The 24,493-nt window shown below is 38.9% G+C and overlaps 1 protein-coding gene across 1 annotated transcript; it reads left to right on the top strand.

Annotated features, from left to right (window-relative positions):
* Positions 1 to 21,932: 21,932 nt before the first annotated feature.
* LOC135677482 (TPD1 protein homolog 1-like) lies at positions 21,933 to 24,254 on the top strand. Its single transcript, XM_065189843.1, has 2 exons — positions 21,933 to 22,050; positions 23,842 to 24,254. The coding sequence occupies exons 1-2, from the start codon at positions 21,933 to 21,935 to the stop codon at positions 24,252 to 24,254; spliced, it is 531 nt and encodes a 176-aa protein (XP_065045915.1).
* Positions 24,255 to 24,493: the final 239 nt, after the last annotated feature.

The following is a 24,493-nucleotide window of genomic DNA, read 5'->3' as shown; positions in this document are numbered from 1 at the left end:
ATACTTTCACCTTTTCGAATTGCATTAATCTCTCCTTTGTGTAGCTTAGCTTCCATGACATAAAAAGAGTTAATCTTCTTTCCTTTTGCCACAATTAGAGAACCTTTAGTGAGTTTCCATTTACTTTCACCAAAATAATGTGCAAAGCCCTCATCATCAAGTCTACCTGTAGATATCAAGTTAAGACGAATATCTGGAACATGCCTTACATCTTTGAGTATCAATTTGCTCCCAATACTGGTCTCCAAGCAAATATCTCCAATACCCACAATCTTAGATGTACCACTGTTTCCCATTCTGACATTACCAAAATCACCAGCAGTGTAAGATCTAAAGAAATCACCATGAGAAGTGACATAAAATGAAGCACCAGAGTCAATTACCTAATTACTGCCCTGAGCTACAAGGCTAACACAACCTTCATCACAGACAATAGTGATATTACCTTCAGCAGCAATTGTATTGGTCTCTTTCTCATTTTTCTTCATTTCATTTTGTTCTCGCTTCCAAAACCTACACTCTTTTTTCATGTGACCTGACCTGTTACAGTGAAAACATTTGATATCTGGTAAAGAGCTGAGAAGTAATAATCCCTGCATCTCATCATCTATATTTATTTTCATAGCAACCAACTTGTTTGCAAGACTCTGAAATAGGCTTATGTGCTCAACAATGTTACCACCATCTTTATACTTTAAATTTACAAGCCTTCTGAGGAGAGAAATTCTATTTCCCACTGTCTTTTTCGCAAAGAGGTTTTCTAACCTTTGCCAAACAACATCAGCTTTGGTTTCATCTGAAATATGCTCATGCAAGTTTATATCCATCCATCTTCTAATATAGGCAATGGCTTTTCTATGTTGAACTTCCCATTCTTTATCGTCCATAGTAGAAGGTTTATCTTTAACCTTGATAGGCTTATACAAATCTTTGCAATAGAGCAAATCTTCCATCATACGCCTCCAAGTGGAATAATTTGATGAGTTCAATTTAATCATACCATCAGACTCCATTTCAATCACACAAGAAAAACTAGCACCAACCAACCTGATGCTCTGATACCACTTGTTGGGAAGAAACCTGTTAAAGCGGAATAATTCTTTCCCTCTTTGTGTATCAAAATAGGTTCCTCATCAAAATACCAACTTGATATCCAAATGAAAATATCAACCAGCACAGCATAAACAATAGAGCAAAAATCAATCACATAGTGAGACCAAATCTTTTAACGTGGAAAACCCAATGTGGGAAAAACCACGGGACCGTAGTCCACCTCAAACTTCCACTATCAATAATAATGATAACAGGTTTACAGTAGGTCTTCTCTAGAATAACTAGAGGATCAGAATAACATCAAGATCATAGATCTTGGTTCAAGAATAGCATATCTTCATCATATAGGATGGATCTCCTCAAAAGAGAATTCTAGGTCTCACAAAATGGATATCATAGGAAAGTACCTTAGAGAGGGTAAATTACAGATCAACACCGTTAGGATTATAGAGTTTGCTGCAAGGATTCTCGACATAAAATTTGGGCCGAAACTGACAACGTTTAGCCATCGATCGTCAAGCAGAAAACTTAAAAACCTAATCTTTCTCTCTCTATTTCTCTCTCCTCTTTCCTCTGCATGCCGCCACACACCACACACTGCAATCTGATGTATTTTTCCTCACCTTCTCTCTCCTCTTTTTAATTTCTTTCATTTGCTGATTTGGGCTCAATAGGCCCAATTGTCCAAGCCCACATATGGGCTGGACCCAACAGTAACAAGCCACGGCAGCCCTCTGCCGCAGCAGCTTTCGCTACATCTGCTGCTGCCACTTTCCTCTGCATTGAGGCCGATGGAGCTCTTCCACTATACGCCTAATCACTGCATATTTCTCGCAGATTTCTCCCGCTGAAGTTTCCTTGAGCATCGCTGCAGCTTCCGCTGTAGCCGCAGCCGCTGCATCGCTGCAGATTTCTCATAGATTTCTCCCGTTGCAGTTTCCTTGAGCATCGCTGCAGCTTCCTCATCTTCCGCAGCTTCCTTATCGCTGCAGCTTCTACCGCAGCCGTAGCCGCTACATCTCACTTCCCTCTATCGCAGCCGCAGAGATCTGCAACAACTGCAGCAGCAGCTACTCTTCTCACTCATTTCCTCCCCCATTTCCTCCATCTTCCATGAAGTACTGCTCTCCCATTTCCTCCACCTTTTGTGAAGTACTGCTGTAAAAAAAAAGGGGGGGGCTGCGATGTCTTCATTATCTTCTTCTGATATTCCAATTCCTATTTCTCCAGGGAATCACAATTCTTCTCCTATAGGGCTTATCTCCATCAATGCTGCCATGCTAATCCTTTTCAAGTTATCAAAGGGTGGCAACTATTCGTCCTGGCGGGCTCAATTTTCTAATCTTTTATTTGGATACGACTTGCTAGGCTACGTTGATGACTCCTTCAGTTGTCCACTAGCCATGCTCAATATTCCCGGAGAACCTAGTCCAGTACCTAATCCAGCTCATAAACTGTGGCTGCGTCAAGATCGTCTCATCCTCTAAGCTATTCAAGCCTCAGTTGCTAGATTCGTCGCTCCATTGATTTCTGCATGTGTGACTGCTGCCGATGTGTAGTCTAAACTACAAACAACCTTAGCGAATCATTCACGTACTCACAAGCTCAGTCATCTATCCAAGTTGATGGTGACCAAATAAGAGGGAAGTACTATCATTGATTATCTACAAAATATCAAAGTTATCATCGATAACTTGGCTTTGATAGGTCATTCCTTATATGACGAGGAGATCATCATCCATACCCTAAATGGTCTTGGAGACGACTATAAGGAATTGGCAGCTGTAATTCGGGCACGCGACTCGTCAGTCTCATTTGAAGAACTCTATGATAAGTTGACTGATTATGAAATGTATTTGAAGCGTGCGGACAAACTGCCCGGACCATCTATCACAGCTCAAGTCAGTTATAAGTCTAAGAGGAAGAACACTCAGTATACTCCGAACATCTCCAAACGTATTCTTGATCCTATGGGTCCCATGCAACACCCCCCTTATTCTCCTAATCATAACTTCTCGCAAAGCGGCAACTCCAATACTCATTCGCCTTGGCATCCTGCCCCTTCCAGCCAACAACGACGGGTCGTCTGCCACTATGTGGTAAAATCGGACACTCCGCTAAAGTTTGTCGGTCTCGACCCTGCTTTCTTGCTCTGTCACACTGGCTTCAGGCAAATCTCCTGACTACTCTGACAACTAGCCAACCCAACTGGATTGTGGACTTTGGAGCCTCCCATCACATCACCTTTAATCTTCAGAATTTATCTCTCTACAATCCCTATGGTGGCGATGAAGATATCATCATCGGCGACGGTAAAGGCCTTCCTATAACTCATACTGGTTCCACAATGCTTACTTCTGATACTACCACATTGACACTCGATGATGTTTTATGTGCCCCTAATATTAAACACAACCTTATTTCTATTTCTCAATTTTGTAAAAATAACAATACTTCAATTGAATTCTTTCCTGATTCCTTTCTTGTTAAGGACTTGAGCACGGGGGCATCCTTGGTCCAGGGCCTGAATAGAGGTAACATTTATGAATGGCCGTCAGCTTCATAAATAATCCAACCCATTGTTTATTCTTCCGTTGTGGCTCCAGTTGATGTGTGGCATCGTCGTCTTGGTCATCCCTCGTCCCTTATTCAGCAAAAATTACTTTCTCGTTTCTCTCTTCCTATTTTTAAATTGCATAGTTTTATATCACATTGTGATGCATGTCTTAGTAATAAAAGTCATCACAGCCATTTGGCTTATCTTTCATTTCCACCTCTAAACCATTTGAAATTATTTATACAGATGTTTGGGGCCCTGCTCCAATCTTGTCTTTTGATAAATTTAGATTTTATGTTATTTTTGTAGATCACTTCATTAAGTACACATGGTTATATCCTCTTTGCCATAAATATGACGTTTCAACCATCTTTCCAACTTTTCGAAAGTTTGCTGATGTTGAATCTCGGATTTTGATGATGAAACTAATTGATTGTGTTTAAATGTTTGACTACATTTTGAGTGATACAGGTCTACTCGATCAGGATTAGACAATTAACGCAGGAGGAATTGACGTTGCGTCGGAGGAGATCACGTCAGGATATTGGATGGCAGAAGGCTTCGGGCGTCGGGCATCGGGCCAAGGAGAGCGAAATTGCGCCAAGGATATCGGGGTTGCGGAGGTCAACCGCCGATTGGGCAACAAGCCGCAAGAGAGGACGATGCACCGAAGAATCGGATGAAGCGCCAACCAATGACGTGCCGGGCAACAGAATGTCAATTTGCGTTATAATAATTGTCTAGATCGGAGTAGAGTGTTTGCTTGTGTGTGCAGGATTAACTACGATAACCAGAAAACACAAAGCGAGAATACCGGAGTCAAGTTTGATGGACGTTTAAGAGTCCGAAGAATCGTCGGAGATGCTGCCAGAATCAACCGAGAAGAAATCGGGAACCTGTCGGAATTTTCGGAAGTTCGCCGAAGAGATCGTCGGAGGTTCACGGAGATCACCGAGAAGGCTCGGCTACTCATTAAAGTCATCACAAGTTCGGGAGCTTGCTAGAAGCCTGTCAGCAGAAAGTTCGTCGGAAAGCTCGCCAGAACAAGACTCGACGTTCGGGGTTGAAAATTTGCTTAGGATGTGTTTTGGTTATGTAGTCCACTTGTAATTAGGATTAGGATTAAGAGATAATCCTATATCCTGGTTAGGGGCCAATTGGGCCCAAAGTCAGAGTTGGTTTAGGCTAAAAATTAAGCTAAACCAGCGAACTAGAGAGCCAAGATTGAAGCCCAACTAGTGGCTGAAAACACTGTAGTCGGGCTGAAAACACTGTAGGCGGTGGCACCGCCTAGCTGGGCGGTGGCACCGCCCAACACCCGAGAGCTGGGCGGTGACACCTCCTGGCTGGGCGGTGGCACCGCCCAGCATCCGAGCCCTGGGCGGTGGCACCGCTTGGCTGGGCGTTGTTGGAGCGCACCTCCAACAACGGGAACCCAAAGAGAATTCAAATTTTGAAGCCCAAATTTGAATCCTCTTGAGGCCTATAAATACCCCTCAAATCTCAGCTGAGAGAACAACTTTTTGAGCAGCAAGTGTTTGAGAGAAAAGCCTTAGAAAAGTGTTAGCTTGTCTTGTTTTCAATTTGCTAGTGTTCACCTCCTTCTTTCTTGTTGAAAATCTGTAAGAGAGTGAACCGCTTGTAAAAGTTGTAAGAGGGGTATTCACCCTTCACTTTCAAGAGATTTGCTAGTGGAAGGTGGAAGCCTCATCGAAGAGGGGCCTCGCAAGTGGATGTAGGTCACTTGACCGAACCACTTTAAAAACGGCGTAATCTCTGGTTTGCATTTCTTATTGTCATTTACATTACTGCAAATCTTCTTACTTGCTTTGTTTCATCATTACCTTTGCTGCGCAACTTTAAGAATACGCTTTCAAGTTAAGCTTTTCAAGTTCCGTTCTTATCGTACGAAAAATTTGTCGAAATCAACGTTTTAATCCGCTGCACTAATTCACCCCCCCTCTTAGTGCCACTCCGATCCTAACAATTGGTATCAGAGCCACGGTTTTCTACTTTGGTTTAACACCCAAATAGAAATGACTCCTTATGGCTTTCAAGAGGGTCACTCTCTCATTCGTCCTCCCTTTTTCAATGGGACGGACTACACTTGTTCGAAAACTCGAATGAGAGTTTTCTTACTTTCTTTTGATTTGAATTTATGGGACATAGTCGAAAATGGATTTGAAATGTCTTCTCTCCCAATGAACCATTGGAATAATTTGGAGAAGAAGATGTTTTCTTTAAATGCAAAGGCTATGAATGCCTTATATTGTGCACTTGACAAAAGTGAATTTAATTGCGTTTCGATGTGTGACTCGGCTTTTGATATTTGGAGAACTCTAGAGGTCACTCATGAAGGCACTAGCCGAGTGAAAGAGTCCAAAATCAATATTCTTGTGCATTCTTACGAACTTTTCCGGATGAAACCAAGTGAGTCCATCGGAGACATATACACCCGGTTCACGGATGTCATCAATGGACTCAAAGCTCTTGGTAAAAGTTTTTCTAATTTTGAACTAGTCACTAAAATCTTAAGATCCCTTCCAAAAAGTTGGGATCCAAAAGTTACGGCCATTCAAGAGGCCAAGGACCTTAAAACATTCCCTCTCGAAGAACTTATTGGGTCTCTAATGACCTACGAAATGAACAATGTGACAAAAAAGAAACTCGAGAACAACCTTCCAAATGATAGGAAGGATTTGGGACATAGAACACATGAAGACCACTCGAGCATAAGCTCAAGTGATGGTGAACTTAAACTACTAATGAAACAAAAATTAAAAAGCAAAAAGAATGGAACTACTTGCTTTGAACGCAAGAAGAACAAAAGTTGGGATGAATTGAGCTCTTCCGAAGACGAGGAGAAAATCAAGAAAGGCGAGGTGGCAAACTATGCCTCACCCTCTTTCAACAATGAGGTAATCAAAATCCCACTAATTTATTTCGATATTACATAATACTTTCTTGAGTTATTTTTAATTTAGTTTAGGATTAATTTTCTTGAAAATTGCATGTGTTATGTTAATGCAGTAAAATGTTAAATATAAATCTAATGCTTATACACCTAGTAAGATTAATCTTATATATGTGCTTGAGAAGCAAGAATTTGTATTTTGACGATTTCCATATTGATTTTCAATGACGATGCATGACTTTTGAATGGAAGGCTTGATGATTTTTTTTATGAACCTTATCTTTGGTTTTCAAACATGATGTATAGTTTTGACATAAGAACAAAAATTTGAAGCATGCTAATATAAAGTCAATCATATAAAGTAAAACTAAAGAAAATTTTAAATATCTATAAGAATCATTCAAAATTATGTTCAATAAGACCTTACTTGATGTTGTAATGAAACCATTGAAAGTTTTGATGCTATGATTTGATGATTTTATGCATGAGATTGTAAAGTTATACATGATGATTTTTATGATTTATTGGTCTTGATGGTTTTTATGATAAAATTCATTTTTCGATCCTAAATGTTGATGCACATTTTTATCTAGCATAAATGACATGAATTTAAATAACTAAAAAGAGAAAAGCATTGTTCTTGAAAATTATTTTTCTCTATCTTGTTGATTTATATGAATCCCTTGAAAATGATTTTGGTTTGATGATTTGAATTAGAAATGAGTTATATCAAAATCATGATATTGATTTGATAAAATTGAATGAGTTGAAAACAAATGATGATTTTTCTCTTGAATACAACTTGTAATATTTTTACATATATATTTTCATCTTGATTTCTCGATATTCGATACATGAAATTTTTCCATGAATCAAAATTCTTTCATGATGTGATTCTTCTTGGTATTCACTAAAAATGATACATTCAAATTAACCTACTCTACTTGACATCTTGATAATTTATGACTTGAATATCATGTATAATATGCTCATAATGATGATTGAGTTATGTATGAAAAATGGAAGATATAGTTTTGAAATTTTGCATGTTCGAATTTGAAAATATTTGATATGCATGAAAATATTAAACATTTTGAAACCATGTTTTAGTGTTATGCTTAATGATCATGCTTAATAAATTTCGAAATTATGGATGATGAATCTTTTACGATTTATGGATCATTGATTTTTACCATAATGAAAGTACCTTATTGATTTTTGTTGTAATAAATCTTACTCTTTCGGTTTTAAACATGATAAATGTTTTTATTTGGTATAAATGAAACAAAATCATATGTTTTGAAATAATCGAAAAGAGGATAACATTCTTGAAAATTATTTTGCTCAATCTTATTGATTTTGATGAATCCATTTGTATCATTTTTGTGAATCTCATGGATTTTGATAATAATTTTGATGATTTAAATTTGAATAATTTTTTATTGAAATCATGATCTTGATCTCTTGAAATTCATAACATGAAATCCTTTATGAATCAACATTTTCTTTTCTATTTAAAAGAAGATTTGTCGAAATGTTTCATAATCTTTTAGTATTCATAATCTTGACAATTATGTATTGAAACTTTATGTAAACCAAGAATGTTCATCATGATTCTCTCTTTGAATATTTAAAGAGGAGAATTTTCTAGATGGTTCATGATTTTGATGATTGAATATTTGATATGCATGAATTGAGACCTTGCTCTCCTACCACTCTTTTTGCTATTCACCAAAAGGAAGACTAATTCTAATAAACCATGATATGCTATATGAATTTTATTGTATTCATGAAGTAAGATCTCATCACTAATTTTTGTTTATATTCCTTCATGTGATGATATGAATGTATGAAACACTTATGATATGATTTGTTATACAATTCCATGTATTCGTGAAATATTAATCTCATCACCCAATTAATTCCTCTTGATACTCCTAATGTGATGAAGTGAAATTATGCATGAAATACAAATGGGGATAAGTTTTTGGTAGGATATAATTTGACAAATTGATACCATCATGATATGAAACATTGATGATTTGCAATGATATATGCAATACTTGTGCTTTCTAATTATGATGTGATGTATTACATATGATGTAAATCATGATTTAAAATACTATGAGTTGTCGCTAAAATTATGTATTATAAATATTGATTTAATGTTTTGTATCATGAATACTCTAAATGATGAATATTTGGTATCATGATCAAAATGTTGACAAATAGTTAAAAATTTTAGTATCATGATATCCTTATAATGTTGATCGATTTATTCAATATCATTCATGAATGAATATAAGGTTTTTGAAAATGTGCATATTCTAATTTGAAAATATGATGATGCACAATTAAGATTGATACTTACCTTTGTCATAATTGATGTAATGGGTCTTCCCTTCTTTTTGACAATGACAAAGGGGGAGATAGCTTGCTTGCACAAGTCAAGAAGATGCAAAAACTTGATTGCTTGCTTGCCTATCTTAAGTAGCAAAGATTGCTAACTTGCTTATTTCAAGAAGCAAAAGTTGTCTTCTTGAACATCATTATCTTGCCCATCTCAAGAAGCAAGACTTGCAACCTGCACATTGCAATAGGAAGTAAGAATCGATAGCTTACACACTTCAACAAGAAAGCTATCTTGTATTTGCTTTTGAAATTTTTACTAGCTTGTATGTTACAAAACTTGCTCACTTTTTCAAATACTTTGCTAGCTTGCACTTTGTAAAGGAAGCAAAAATAACACTTCTCAAAAGAGAAGAAAAACTTACTGTCTTGAACATCTTTAATATGCTAGCTAGCATGATGTACAATTTGCTATTTTGAATATTACAAAGAAATACTATCATGCACATTGCAAAGAAAAGCAAAGTGCAATCGTGCACAAGAAGCAAGTGTTGAATTGCCATGATTGAATTTAAGAATCTTGCTATACTTTTGTGCTTATATGTTGTGATGAAAATCTCGCTTTATGTTGCAAAAACTTGCATATCTTTTAAAATAGCTAGAGCTACTTCTCCTTTTTGTTGATGACATAGGGGGAGAAGTATATTGATGACTTCATGCATTGAATTAAATATTTTATATTTGCATGATAGTTTAAATATTTTTCATAACATGTGATGAATGTTACTTGGATTTGGGATAATCCAAGTGTTCTATCAATGGCATATTGATAGGGGGAGTTTAGTTAAACTCCGGGGAGTTAAGGTTAACTCCGTTAGTCATCAATTAGTTGTCATCATCAAAAAGGGGGAGATTGTTGAATCTCGGATTTTGATGATGAAACTAATTGATTGTGTTTAAATGTTTGACTACATTTTGAGTGATACAGGTCTACTCGATCAGGATTAGACAATTAACGCAGGAGGAATTGACGTTGCGTCGGAGGAGATCACGTTAGGATATTGGATGGCAGAAGGCTTCGGGCATCGGGCATCGGGCCAAGGAGAGCGAAATTGCGCCAAGGATATCGGGGTTGCGGAGGTCAACCGCTGATTGGGCAACAAGCCGCAAGAGAGGACGATGCACCGAAGAATCGGATGAAGCGCCAACCAATGACGTGCCGGGCAACAGAATGTCAATTTGCGTTATAATAATTGTCTAGATCGGAGTAGAGTGTTTGCTTGTGTGTGCAGGATTAACTACGATAACCAGAAAACACAAAGCGAGAATACCGGAGTCAAGTTTGATGGACGTTTAAGAGTCCGAAGAATCGTCGGAGATGCTGCCAGAACCAACCGAGAAGAAATCGGGAACCTGTCGGAATTTTCGGAAGTTCGCCGAAGAGATCGTCGGAGGTTCACGGAGATCACCGAGAAGGCTCGGCTACTCATTAAAGTCATCACAAGTTCGGGAGCTTGCTAGAAGCCCGTCAGCAGAAAGTTCGTCGGAAAGCTCGCCAGAACAAGACTCGACGTTCGCGGTTGAAAATTTGCTTAGGATGTGTTTTGGTTATGTAGTCCACTTGTAATTAGGATTAGGATTAAGAGATAATCTTATATCCTGGTTAGGGGCCAACTGGGCCCAAAGTCAGAGTTGGTTTAGGCTAAAAATTAAGCTAAACCAACGAACTAGAGAGCCAAGATTGAAGCCCAACTAGTGGCTGAAAACACTGTAGTCGGGCTGAAAACACTGTAGGCGGTGGCACCGCCTAGCTGGGAGGTGGCACCGCCCAACACCCGAGAGCTGGGTGGTGACACCTCCTGGCTGGGCGGTGGCACCGCCCAGCATCCGAGCCCTGGGCGGTGGCACCGCTTGGCTGGGCGGTGGCACCTCCAACAGCGGGAACCCAAAGAGAATTCAAATTTTGAAGCCCAAATTTGAATCCTCTTGAGGCCTATAAATACCCCTCAAATCTCAGCTGAGAGAACAACTTTTTGAGCAGCAAGTGTTTGAGAGAAAAGCCTTAGAAAAGTGTTAGCTTGTCTTGTCTTCAATTTGCTAGTGTTCACCTCCTTCTTTCTTGTTGAAAATCTGTAAGAGAGTGAACCGCTTGTAAAAGTTGTAAGAGGGGTATTCACCCTTCACTTTCAAGAGATTTGCTAGTGGAAGGTGTAAGCCTCATCGAAGAGGGGCCTCGCAAGTGGATGTAGGTCACTTGACCGAACCACTTTAAAAACGGCGTAATCTCTGGTTTGCATTTCTTATTGTCATTTACATTACTGCAAATCTTCTTACTTGCTTTGTTTCATCATTACCTTTGCTGCGCAACTTTAAGAATACGCTTTCAAGTTAAGCTTTTCAAGTTCCGTTCTTATCGTACGAAAAATTTGTCGAAATCAACGTTTTAATCCGCTGCACTAATTCACCCCCCCCTCTTAGTGCCACTCCGATCCTAACAGCTGAAACCACTTTCAGTCTACCATCAAAATGGTTTACTCTGATGGTGGTGGTGAATATCAAGCCCTAGCATCTTATCTCTTAACTTGTGGTATCCAACACCTCAAATCTCCCCCGCATACTCCTCAACTTGTTGCTCCGCTGAACACAAACATTGGCATATAGTAGAAACTGGGCTCACACTTCTCCATTAGGCCTCCATGTCTTCAAACTTTTGGACGATAACTTTTTAAACTGTTGTCTACCATATTAATAGAATGCCTACGCCAGTCCTACAATATCAGTCCCCCTTTGACACACTATTTCACAAACCCTCAAACCTTCATAAACTCAAAGTATTTGGTTGTCTATATTACCCATGGTTGCGTCCCTATGCCTCTCATATATTAACATCACGATCTAATCCTTGCATTTTTATAGGTTACTCTATTGAACATAATGCTTTCCGCTGCTATAATCTCCACACTCACAAAATTTTTATATCACGTCATGTTATTTTTGCTGAATCTGTCTTCACTTTTCAAAACCATACCTCTCCTACCATGTAGACCACCTCATTAGCCATTCCTCATTAGAGTATATCTCCAATCCAACTAGACGAGCCTCCCATGACATCGTCCAATTTTGATCCACACTATTCCATTCCTCCGGTTCAGCAATTGCCCATTTCCTCCATTCCTACTTCACTTTCTTTCTTCTCCAACTATTGGGGTACTTGGTTCAGGATCACAATCGTTATCTTTAACTCCTTAGCCAAGTGACCCTAATGTATCTCCACCTAACTCGGCCTGTGTCAATGACTCTCAACCGCTTCCTCCAACAACACAACCTCACGGTCCCATAATCTCCAACCATCCTATGACCACACGCTCTAAGAGTGGTATTTTCAAACCGCATCAGATCCTTGATCTTTATACTATCATGGATTCCTCATCCACCACCGTTGAACCCACCACCTTCACTCAAGCCCAAAAATCTTCGCATTAGTGTACCGCCATGTGTGAGGAATATAATGCCCTCCTCCATAACTCAACATGGGATCTAGTATACTTTCATCATACACAAAACATTATTGGGTATAAGTGGGTTTTTCGAGTTAAGCAGAACCCCAATGGCTCTATTGCCCGATATAAGGTATGCCTCGTTGCCAAAGGGTTTCATCAAAGACCTAGAGTTGATTTCACTAAGATATTTAGTCCCGTTGTTAAGCCTACTAAGGGCTAGCAATTATGCTAATTGGATGTTAATAATGCCTTTTTATAGGGGACTCTAACTGAAGATGTTTTATGCAACAACCTCCTGGTTTCACTCATCCTTAGTATCCAAGGAATGTCTGCAAACTTCAAAAAGCTATTTATGGACTTTGTCAGGCTCCAAGAGCTTGGTACACTAAACTTGGCTCTTTTCTGACTTCAATTGGTTTTCTCAACTCTAAATCTGATTCCTCGTTATTTTTGAGACAACACCATAGCGACACAATATATATTTTGGTATATGTGGATGACATCATTGTCACAGGCAACAACCCCATAGAAATCCAAGCGTTCATCAAACAGTTGGCAGATCTATTCTTGCTCAAAGATCTAGGACCCCTGAACTACTTTTTGAGTGTCGAGGCTTCATTCACATCTTCCGGTCTCTTTCTGTCACAAAGAAAGTACATTCAAGATTTATTATCCAAAACAAAATGCAAAACACAAATGTGGTTACAACTCCTCTATCTATTAGTGGCTCTCTCAAATTATCTGATGGAAGTCCTACTACGAAACCCACTCAATACCAACAAGTCGTTGGTTCCCTACAGTACTTAGCTCTCACCCATTCTCATTTGCAGTTAATAAATTATCATAGTTTATGTAGAGGCCATCTACTATACACTAGCCTGCGGTCAAACAAATCCTATGATATCTTAAGGGGACCCTTAATCATGGTGTCTTTCTTTGTAAATACTCTCCACTTTAGCTTCATGCATTTACTGATGCTGATTGGGCAAACAACTTTGATGATCAAATATCCACATCGGGATATATTATCTTCCTTGGCGCTAATCTAATCAATTGGAGTTCTAAGAAGCAAAAGACAGTCGCACGGTCTACAATTGAAGCTGAATACTGTACCATCGTCATTGCCACTACAGAACTCAATTGGGTCACAAATCTGCTCAAAGAACTCAACATCAACTCCATTCCTACAATATATTGTGACAATGTTGGAGCTACCTATCTGTGCGCTTAATCCAGTGTTCTACTCCAGCATAAAACATATTGCTATCGACTTCCATTTTGTGCGAGATCAAGTTGTCCGCCGTCAACTACGAGTATCTCGTGTCCATTGGGCTGATAAGTTAGTTGACTCACTTATGAAGCCTCTCGCTCATCACCTTTTTACATTACATCGATCCAAGATTGGTGTCCTTGATAGGAGCATCATCTTGCAGGGGCATAATAGCAGATAAGATTTCCCTAACTATATGAGGAAATCTCTCTAGAGGGAAATCTTCTAATCTGTTGAGGAAAATCCTCCCTCCTAACCTGTATAAATAGGAGAGGGACATGTGAATGCAATCAAGCTTGTTTAGTAATTTTTTTCTCTATTCTTTTGTTTCTAACAAGATCGACCCCGACAAATTGCCTCCCTTATGGATCTCCTACGTCGGTTTGCCACGTCAGCACTCTGACATCAATACAAACAAAAACACAAGGATGAACCTGCACCTTCGGTAGTGAATCAACCGTGTCGACTCACCAGTCGACAATACTCATGAAACCATCAAAGGATATAAGATATTTGTATATTACACTTCTTACAAAAGATTACATCTGGGGGTTTGTTTGACAATAAACCACTGATGATCAAATTAGCATGTACCTCCTGCGTCTAAAACCCATGAGTGTGTTTGTTCTGTAAGTTTCAAATCGAAAATACACTATAGTTTTTTTCTCTTTGATGCCAAGTTGCATGTCACCTGCACCAAATTATTATCATCTCTTTAACACCAAGTTGCACTTCACTTAAGCAAACAATAATAATCTCATTGCATCCTGAGCTGATTTGCCATCTCACCTATAATCGACTTGCTTCCGAGATGTGCAGGTTAGGTAGTAGCCCATCTGGTCAGGTGAAGCTTCAGCTGCCTCAAAGACACGATGTGATTAGAATGCACAGTAGTTGTCAACTTAAGGTTGATTTGAGGACAATTAGAAGATGAGGCCAAGTTAAAAATATCTTGAATATACAATCAACTTGAAAAAGTTATCTTAGGGCATAGTCAAGTTAGAGTAAGATTTAGATTTAGGCATACATTTCGCAAGGTGTTTGCCTATTTCTTGCAATTGTTCAAGCAAGGTCAGACTCATGACTTGAAGTGTGCTTCATGTTAAGGTAGAGGTTAAGGTTGAATTAAATTGGCTTCTTGTGGAAGCAACCGCACTAGGTCGGTTGGTTGAATGACCAACTTGGAGTTATAGTTCCTTATAACCTTCAGAATTGGCTCTCACTAAGAAATAATGAGAACTTGTGATTGATAAGTAGTCGGATTATGTGTTGTCATGAGATGCATCAATTGTGGGAGGAGAGGGATTGTTATTTGTGTCATCCTAGTCAAGGCTAGAACTTGTTGGGTGAGCTAAGGAATGTTTTATCAGGAACAATGACTTGAAATGGATTGGAAAAGAGAACCCACAGTTGCTTGGGATCCATCACTAATAGTGTTGATATGGGATTGATCCATATACTCCTACAGAGGGGAAAGTGGAGACATGTTGCCCATGGCTGATTTTTATATTGAAACTAGGAAGACGAGTTTGAACTTCTAGTGTTTGGCTTTCTTGTGATAATGTCTCGAGAGCCTTCAATATGATAAGATAAAATTTGATCACCAATTAATTTGATGAAACTAACCTGACCTAGCCTGATTTTAGAGTATCATCGTGTTTGAGTGAACAGAGGACATTGAGTATTCATATCTTAGATGAGGCAAAAAAATTTTCTTAATGGAAGTAGCATTTGTATCTCATATTCCTTGCTCTACTTTGGTTCATGGATCGTAGATGCATGTAAATCGTATCCCACTTCCTAAAGAAGACTATGTCGAGGGTTTATCTAGCAAAACTCCATCGATCATGTTAGTATGCATCTATAGACATCTAAAACCTGCAAGTATCTATTTAATGAGTTTTGAGTGAAAACATATCTTAGAAGGTTGTTTTTTTTATTATTGTTCTTATAACCACTGGTTAATAAGGGAATATTTGATGTATTTCATCATGCATAAGAAGTTCATCAGGTCCATTAACATGACATATCCAATAGGTGCTGATTTGATTTCATATGTCAAGTCCAGGTTGGTCAAAAATAATAGTCATATTACAATTGATTTTGTAAATTTTCAATAGAAAACAAAGGTGTTGAAGATACCATTCAAATAAGGTTTCATTAATGAAAATTATTCTTCAAATAAAGAATATTTCATATGTTGAAATATCTCTTTAGATTCAAAATAGTGATGTAAAAAGCATCCTCTTTTATTCTGATCATGGAATATATAAAACACGTCCAAAAATAGATTTTTGTACAAGAATAAAATCTTATTATAATTATCCAGTTCATCTTTCGGAATTGTATCATATCCGGGATATGATCAAATACGATGAATCAAAGAGACTAAGCTAGCTAAATTACCCAAGTTAAATCAATTTGACCCTTATAAATACCTCGATGGAGAGGGAAATACAGATTGAAATCCATTTAATCTCTAGCTCGCATGCTTCTTGACGATGATCAATCCTTTCCCGAGCACCTTAAAGGTTTGGTCATTGCACAAAATCTTCCATTTTTTCTTATTCCTATTTTGTAATGGTGATTATCTAATCTTGTAAGCTCGGATTGGAGGCATGGTGATTGTGGTTGTTGAAGACTTTTAAATCGATAATAATGAGTTTACATCAAACTAATCATATGGTTACTACTAACACTAACCATGTGCCTAAGTCCATTCTTTTATTCTCGAACAATTTAGCATGCATAAAACAAGTTCAAATCACCCTTTTCTCTAAAAAGTGATAATAGTATTTTACCCTATGACCAAACTACTTGCATTTGTAACGTTAAGCTTTTCTTTTGTTACAATGATTCTTCTCTTTATGATTATTTATGTTACATATTTTTCATCCTCTCTGTGGTCTTTGTCTATTGAAATTTTTATTATAATTTATTTTTTCTCTTCATTTTGATGAACCTCTATCTCTCCCAAGGAATTCACTTAAATTGCTCTCTTATTCTTTGTGATTGGTTGTTTGATTTACCCTTTATATTTTCGGAACCAATAAATTTTTTATTAAAATATAATCTCCACAGTTTTATTTTAAAAGTTAGATCAACCCTTATTAGAGATTTGAACCCAAATCAGAGAGCTTAATTGTACGCTCACTTGTTCGAGCCTTTCAGAACAAGTTCGGCATGGCCCCCATCCGAAGTTGCATAGCCATCCATGAATAATGTACATGCTGGTGGGATATAGTTGTTGATCTCAAGCAAAGGGTGAGATAGTTCCAAAATAAAGTCCAATAACCCTTGTGCCTTTATTGCAGTCCTCGAAATATATCGGATTTCAAACTCATCCAACTCTACTGACCACCTCAGTAGTCAACCCGAGACATCAAATGGAAAGAGGACCTATCTGAGTGATTGGTCGTTAATCGCTTACACAGCATGCACTTGAAAATAGGAATGAAGCTTCCTTACAACCTAGGTGGCAATGAGGTAAAGGCTTAGAGTTTCATCCGAGGTAGAGGAAGTGAGATGTGGCAATTAGGCAAGGTGGACTTTTAGCCTTTCAAAAGCCTCATGATACTCTTCTATCGTAGGAAGTCCTTTAGATTCTTTAATGCCTGAAAAAAAGGCAGATACCTATCACCCGATTGGTTTAAGAATTGGCTAAGCACTGTTATTCACCCTATTAACTATTGGACTTCCCTTACTGACCGAGGTGGTGGCACATCTCTAATATGGCTTTCACATTCTTGGGGTTTATATTTATTCCCCTTTGGTGCATAATAAATCTGAGGAACTTTCCCAAGTTGACTCCGGAAGCACATTTAGTTAGATTGTGGCACATGTTGAAGTTCTTTGGGACTAAAAATGTTTCCGTTAAGTCTATCAAATGCGAGTCGATTGTCCAACTTTTTACTATCATATCATCTACATACACTTCAATGTTTCTTCCGATCTTGTGTTTTAATATCTTGTTCACCATTCTTTGGTATATCACCTCCATATTTTTTAACCTGAATAGCATGACTCGATAGCAAAATATGTCTCATTCAGTGAAAAAGAAAGTGTGTTAACGATCCTCTCATGCCATTCTAATTTGGTTATAAATCGAGAATGCTTCCATAAAAATGGGGAGCTTATGACCATGGGTAGAATTAACAACTTAATCAATCTAAGGAAGTCGATAGCTATCATTTGGACATGCTTTGTTGAGATTGGTATAATCAACACACATTCTCCTATTTTCATTGGACGTTTGAATGAGTATAACATTGGCAAACCATTGGGGGTTTTGCATCTCAACAATAAACCGAACTCTTGACAACTTAACTACCTCTCAGTGATCACGTAAATACCTTAGTGTTCTCCCAAAGGAGGTTAATGAGTTGCACTTGTCTCTCTTTAGAAAGTGTCATTTTGACCTTGACAACTTGATCAATTCTGGCGTTATCTAGGGTTGCCTCAATCAGTGGCTCCATCGGTTTAGGATGTGAGGTGGACTTGGCGAAGCCTTTGTTGTCTATAGGTGGCGTTTTAGAACGAGCCTTCTTCGATAGAGAGATCATCATCAAATAGAACTAGCATGACTCCCTTGGATTGCTTCTTAGCTCCCTAATGCCAATTCCCATTAAAAACTTCATTACTACGTTATAGATTGACACCACCACCCTTAGGCTATTCAACGTAGATCGGTCTATGGTTGCGTTGTATGTTGAGGGGATATCTACCACCATAAATATAGCCAACATCGTTTTGGAATAATGCTCATCTCCGAATATGACATGCAGATTCATGATCCTAAGGTGGGAGACAGAATCACTCATAAATTCTGTTAGTAAAGAAATCAGAGGGGTATAGTTGTTATTCAAGAGCTTAAGTTTTCAGAAAGCATCAAAGTAGAGGATATCGATAGAGCTACCTATGTCAATCATGACCCTATTCAAGAGAACTTCAACACCGTATGGTAAGTCGACACCGTTGCCCTTAGTCTATTCGGCATGGATCAACCTATGATTGCATTGTATGCTAAATAGATATCCACCATCATGAATCTAGCTCGCATCATTTTGGAGTAATGCTCATCTCCAAATATGACATGCAAGTTTATGGTTGCAAGAGGGGAGATAAAATCGCTCTTGAATCCCATAAATGAAGAATTCATAGGGTTATGGTTATTAGTCGAGAACCTGAGTTTTTTGAAAGCATCAAAGTAGAGGATATCGGTAGATCTACATGTGATGACCATGATCCTATTCATCAAAGCATTGATCATCCTTATCGAAACTTGCGACATCATCGAGGTTCAGGTCAAGGTTCTCTATCTCTTCCTTCTTGAAGTTTATCTCTAGGTCATCCTTTATCCTTAGGCTCTTTTTAATGGTAGTAAGCTTTATAACTTGAGGAGCTATCTTGCCCTAATTCAGGTCCACCAATGATGATGTCAATTTATCTCTTCATGACTCCTAAAGTTGGGGTGTGGGTTTCCATTTTTTTGGATGAACCGATCATAATGTCCCTTGCATATAAATTATTCAATATATGATCTTTCAAGTTACAACAATCCTCCATGTTATAGTCATAATCTCGGTGGAACTCGTAGTATTTGGAATCATCTCTTTTCGCTAATGGAGTCTTCATTGGGTGAGAGTCTTTTAAGAGCCCTTTCTCTTTTATCTATAGAAAAACTTTAGTTCTAAACAAATTTAAGGGGGTTAGCTCATACTTTGGGTGAGGTAACTTAGGTCATTCGTTCCTCCTTTGCCGTGGTGACCTCTGGGTTAGAGTGGATTATAGTTGCTCCTACTTTGGCATCTTGCCAAACTCCTCACGCTTACTAGAGACCATTGTCTTGGTAGCAATTTATTGATTAGTCCTCAGAAGTACCTTTGGTATCATTACTGGTGGCATTTTCACTAATGACTAGAAGAGATGAGAGGGCTTGATTTCCATCATAAGGTCTTTTTTATGAGCAATGGATGGGCATCCACTATATCTCAAAATTCATTAGTGAAGCATGTGGCAAATTCTACAAGCAACTCTTCCTTCCCTTGTCTGAGTCCAAGAAGCATTGCTGCTGATGGTCTTGGGAGCACATTTCCAAGAAAGTGAAGTTCAAATTTAAACCAATAAAAAGCAACTTCAGGCGAGCATATCATTCTTGTGCTGGACATCTTAATATGATTGAGAATGTGTGACACATCAGAGTATCCAAAGTATCATACAACTATATATGAGCATGAAAAGTTATAATGTACTCCATCAAGTCGATAATGCCATCGATTGCCTCTAATGACGGGAGGTGAAAGTTTGTTGGAATCGACATTTTCTTAGATTTTCTAGGTGAATAGCAATCAACCTAAGTTGGGTTGACCAACACTTCTCGTTTGGATTATTTAAACTCTTGTTACATCTCCTCTAAACATCAATCCATTTACCATAGTTGGATCTATAGGAAATCTATTAGGAACAAGTCAGCACTAAGAGGGTGGGGTGAATTAGTGTAGCGGTAAAAATTACGTCGGTTACGAAAATTTCATTTTGTATGAAAAAACAGATTTCGGAAATGCTTAACTATGAAAGCAATAAGAAGAGCGTAGTAAGTAATGAGAAGGCAGTTTGTAGTTTAAAGTAAATTATAAAAATGAAAGGCAAACCATAGTTTTATAGTAGTTCGATCGTCATGACCTACATCCACTCCGTCGATTCCTCTTCCGTCGAGGCCACCGGCATCCACTATCGGTCATCCTTCAATAGACAATGACCAACTACCGTTTACAACTCGATTCTCCTTTTACCGGGTTTAGGAGATAACTCTTACACCCCTACTTACTCCTCTCTCAAACTATTCCAACACTTAGAACTTTGAGAGTAGTTTCACACACAATTGCAACAGAGTTTTCTTTCTTTTTGCTCTTAGTTGTGTGTTGTTTAACTAGGGATGAGAGGGGTATTTATAGGCTTCAAGTTGATTCAAACTTAGAGCCTAAAAATATCTCATCCTAGGTTTCCAAGGTACCGGTGGTCCCAACGCCGTTCCTGGGCAGTACAACCGCAGGCAGCATTTATTGCCAAAGGTACCACCGCCCAGAATTCCTAGGGTGTTGTTCCCCAGGCGGTGCCACCGCCAGCCAAGCTTTTAGCACCCTAGTTAGGCCTTGAATCCAGCCCAAACCAACCAAACATTGGGCCTAGTTGGCCCCTAATACAGTTGATGGGATTATCTTCCAATCCCAACAATAATTATATACTAACTATGATTCCTAAGACATATTCTAAGTAAAATAAGTCTGGTTTCTTCCGACGATCTTTCGATGAACTTCTGACGATCTCTAAGCAATGTTCAAGCGGACTCCCGGCAAGCTCCTAGACTTCACGATGATCATCTTGGCTAGTTCCGACGAGCTTCTTTGGTAAGCTCCTAGACTTCTCGATTGGTTCCAGCAGAACTTTCAACGAACGTCCGGACTTCCGATGAACTCTTGAACTCTCAACGAAATCGCGTTCTTGATTCCGAGACTTCATTTTGCTTTATGTCTTGCTATCGTAGTTAATCCTGCACACATAAAAACACACTTTGATCTAGATAATTATTACTAAGCATGAATCATGTTGTTCGGCATGTCATTAGTCCATCGACGCCTCGTCCGATTCTTCGGCTCATCGTCCTCTCTTGTGGCCTATTGCTCAATCGACCAGTTGACCTCCGCAACTCCGATAGCCTTGGCACAATATCTGCTCTTATTGGCCTGATGCCTGAATCTATGGCTCGAAGCCTTCTATCGATATGTCGATCGATCCTCCGACCCGACGTCCAATCTTCTGACATGTTTTCCTCCAGCCCAATATGATTCTTCCTGCTTTAATTCTCTCTCCTTGATCGAAGCATCCTGAATCACTCAAAACATAGATCAAATCATAAACACTTATCAATTGTTTCATCATCAAAATTCAAGATTCATCAAAATTCAAGATTCAACAAAATCCTCTAATAAATCCATTGACTAGGTCTCAAATTTAGGCATGGTAGAGTAGCGATGTGCTCCACAAAATTTCATAATTGGGGAGTAAAGTGCCCCTTCAAATGGTGGTTTGATGGTTCTCAGGTGCTCCTAGGATATCGACACCACATTAGGTGTAGGAACCTCGATGGGTGTCGACGTCGGTAGCGATTGAGCTAGTGACTATGGTTAAGCTAGTAGTATCGTTTATTGGGATAACTAGGACAAAAGTAGAGCCATATATCATGCTCGTTAGCATCTACATATGCTAGATGAGGTTTTCAAGAACACCGTGATGGGGATAAGAAGGTGGCTCGAGGTCATCCCCAAGGCTGTAAGGCCTAGGCCAATGAATAGACGCCAGTACCGCATCAACATTTGCTTCGAGGTGGATATGTCCATGTACGAAAAGAGTAGTTGTTGCCCCTCTTGAATGAAAGTGCCATAGGTCAAGGGCAAAGCCTCTTTTCTTGAAAGTTCATTGAGAGAGTTGATGGGCACGAGTACTTGTAATATCGACCCCTTCTTCTAGTACCAAAATGATGAGGAAAGATATAGTTGATATCCCAATCAACCCGACATGTTCTGGACCCATATACATAGGTTTGCCCAAAGTGCCTTATGGTGGAAACACCAAGATCCCGTATTGCCACTTACATGAAGACCGAGATCTAAATAGGTCTTGATCTGGTCCCTCTGAAGCCCAAGTTAGTAATCCAAGGGGTATGAGTATAGACATGAGTAGTCAGAAAAGGTAAGTCCCAATTTCATTTTAGTAGAAACGAGCTTTTATAACTAATCGTAAAGGGATAATATATTTTTATGAAATATTCTATGAGGAGGTAGTCTTTAACCACCTCTAATAGCCTTTTGTCCACGTGGGCCACAAGGGAGGGTGCGTAAACCATAATTATCTATTTTGGACCATTGCCTATGTGGACAGAGGGTGACCTTGTCTTCTCCTTCGATCGTGGACACCATATGGTGATTGTATGTTGGATGACGATTAGCTGATGGTATACTCTTTTTCACTAATGACAATGAGAGCACTCTCAGGAAAGATGCGGGAGGCAAGGTCCATGGTGACGAGGAAGGCATTGTGGAGAATAGGTGGCTGCGCACCTCTTTAGCATCCCTTATCTCCCCCTTCCATTCTCTCTTTTGCCTTTCTCCAAACTTGTGATCGACTCACCGGCAATAAGAAGTAGCCTTGTGAATATTTCATGACAACTCATGGATGAGTTTTTTTTGCAAAAGGTATGAACACCTTCAGTATCTAGGGTCATAGATCGACCGTAGACTGCGTTCAATTAGCTGTTTGCTCTCCAATTGGGCACGGCAATCACTCATTCTTAAGGCCAAAGAATCGAACAAAAAAAGGAGTCCAGCTATCCATTCCTAGTTCAACTATAGTTGGAAGGGGGTAATTATTGTTATTTGTGGCCTCTATGGTAGATTAAGTCAAGAGGCATCAGAGGCGATAATTTACCCAATCAGAGATGTGATGGACAAGTTTTTCCTCTTCACTCTTGCTTTAATTTATTTGCGATCGGTTGGACTAAATTATAGAAATGTTGATCGAATTGCTCACCCAAAAATTTAATTAAGATATTTTCCTTTTTTAAATTGATTATTTATTTATTTACCTATTATAATTACATCTCTAAGGAAAGGGTGTGATGATTTTCTATTTCCTCCGTTCAAACATTACGTGCAGTTCAAATCAAGTAGATATTGCCCATTATGCTTGTTTTTCTATGTTATTACTCACATTTAAATACTTCCTTCACATACTACACATTTATACGAACGAAGGATCAAGAGGAAGAAGAAGAAGAAGAAGAAGCTAAGGGTTAGGGTGCATGTCGCCGGAGCAGCTGAGGATGAGAACTGTTATAGCGCTAATCCTTCTGCTTACCTTCGGTACGCGTGAAACCAAACTATTTCTCTTTGTACTTACTTTTTGCTTCTCTCATCTCTGATTCCATAATAATATATTCTAAAGAGTTATACTAATAATCGACCATACAATCTTATTCAAACTTAAGCTTTATCTAATATGCTAGATATATTTTTTTTTCAACCAAATATTTGTCATATTTGGTTTGATGAAAATATGTGCAACTTACTTGAAACATTAGAATCACACGTACTCAAATCCCTATATACTTATTTAGATTATGATACATATTTTCTTGTATCAGGTACAACCTTGATGTGTGTTAGTGGTTTGCGTGCAACGGTGACGTCTTCGTCCTCCTCCTCTTCCTCCAAATCGACAAATCGGATAGGAAACGAGTGCAGCATGGATGACATCGTGTTGCACCAAGACGCGACGCCGCCGCTGCCCAGTGGGATCCCAACGTACACGGTGAATGTGCAGAATCTTTGCCCGTTGAAAGACGGGTGTGCCATGGGCCAAATCCACCTAAGCTGCGGCAAGTTTAGCAGCGCTCGCCAAATCAACCCCCGCATCTTCCGCCGCCTCAGCATCAACGACTGCCTCCTCAACGACGGCCGCCCCCTCCGCCCGGGCGAAACCATCTCTTTCCAGTACGCCAACTCCTTCTCTTACCCCATGGCTGTTTCCAGCGCCACCTGCGTCCCCTCAGCCTAAACCTCTACCTTCACCTGCTTTCATTACCAGACACTCAATTTTGGAGTTATTGTTGGTAGATATGGCTGAAATATACGCTTTTAGTTTCCGCTTCTTTGATAGTAGTGCACTAACGCACCTTTTGCTGTGGTGAGTGGTCAGAGCAAGTGCGTCATTCGCTGGATGACAGCATTGAGAGCATTGTTTTACGATGGGAAGATCATTAAACACGTCCAATTCAAAGCAGAATATTTAAAGGA

The sequence above is a fragment of the Musa acuminata genome, chromosome BXJ1-6, assembly GCF_036884655.1.
Source record: "Musa acuminata AAA Group cultivar baxijiao chromosome BXJ1-6, Cavendish_Baxijiao_AAA, whole genome shotgun sequence".
NCBI classification, from domain to species: Eukaryota; Viridiplantae; Streptophyta; class Magnoliopsida; order Zingiberales; family Musaceae; genus Musa; species Musa acuminata.
The sequence above is the reverse complement of the archived record's forward strand: the minus strand, read 5'-3'. Positions and strand labels throughout refer to the sequence as shown.

Excerpts from the sequence above, each read along its gene's own strand:
- LOC135677482 (XM_065189843.1), top strand. The coding sequence starts at position 21,933 with ATGGGGATAAGAAGGTGGCTCGAGGTCATCCCCAAGGCTGTAAGGCCT. Across the intron at positions 22,051-23,841 it reads TATGTCCATGTACGAAAAGA|GTACAACCTTGATGTGTGTT; the intron begins GTAGTTGTTGCC and ends TTCTTGTATCAG.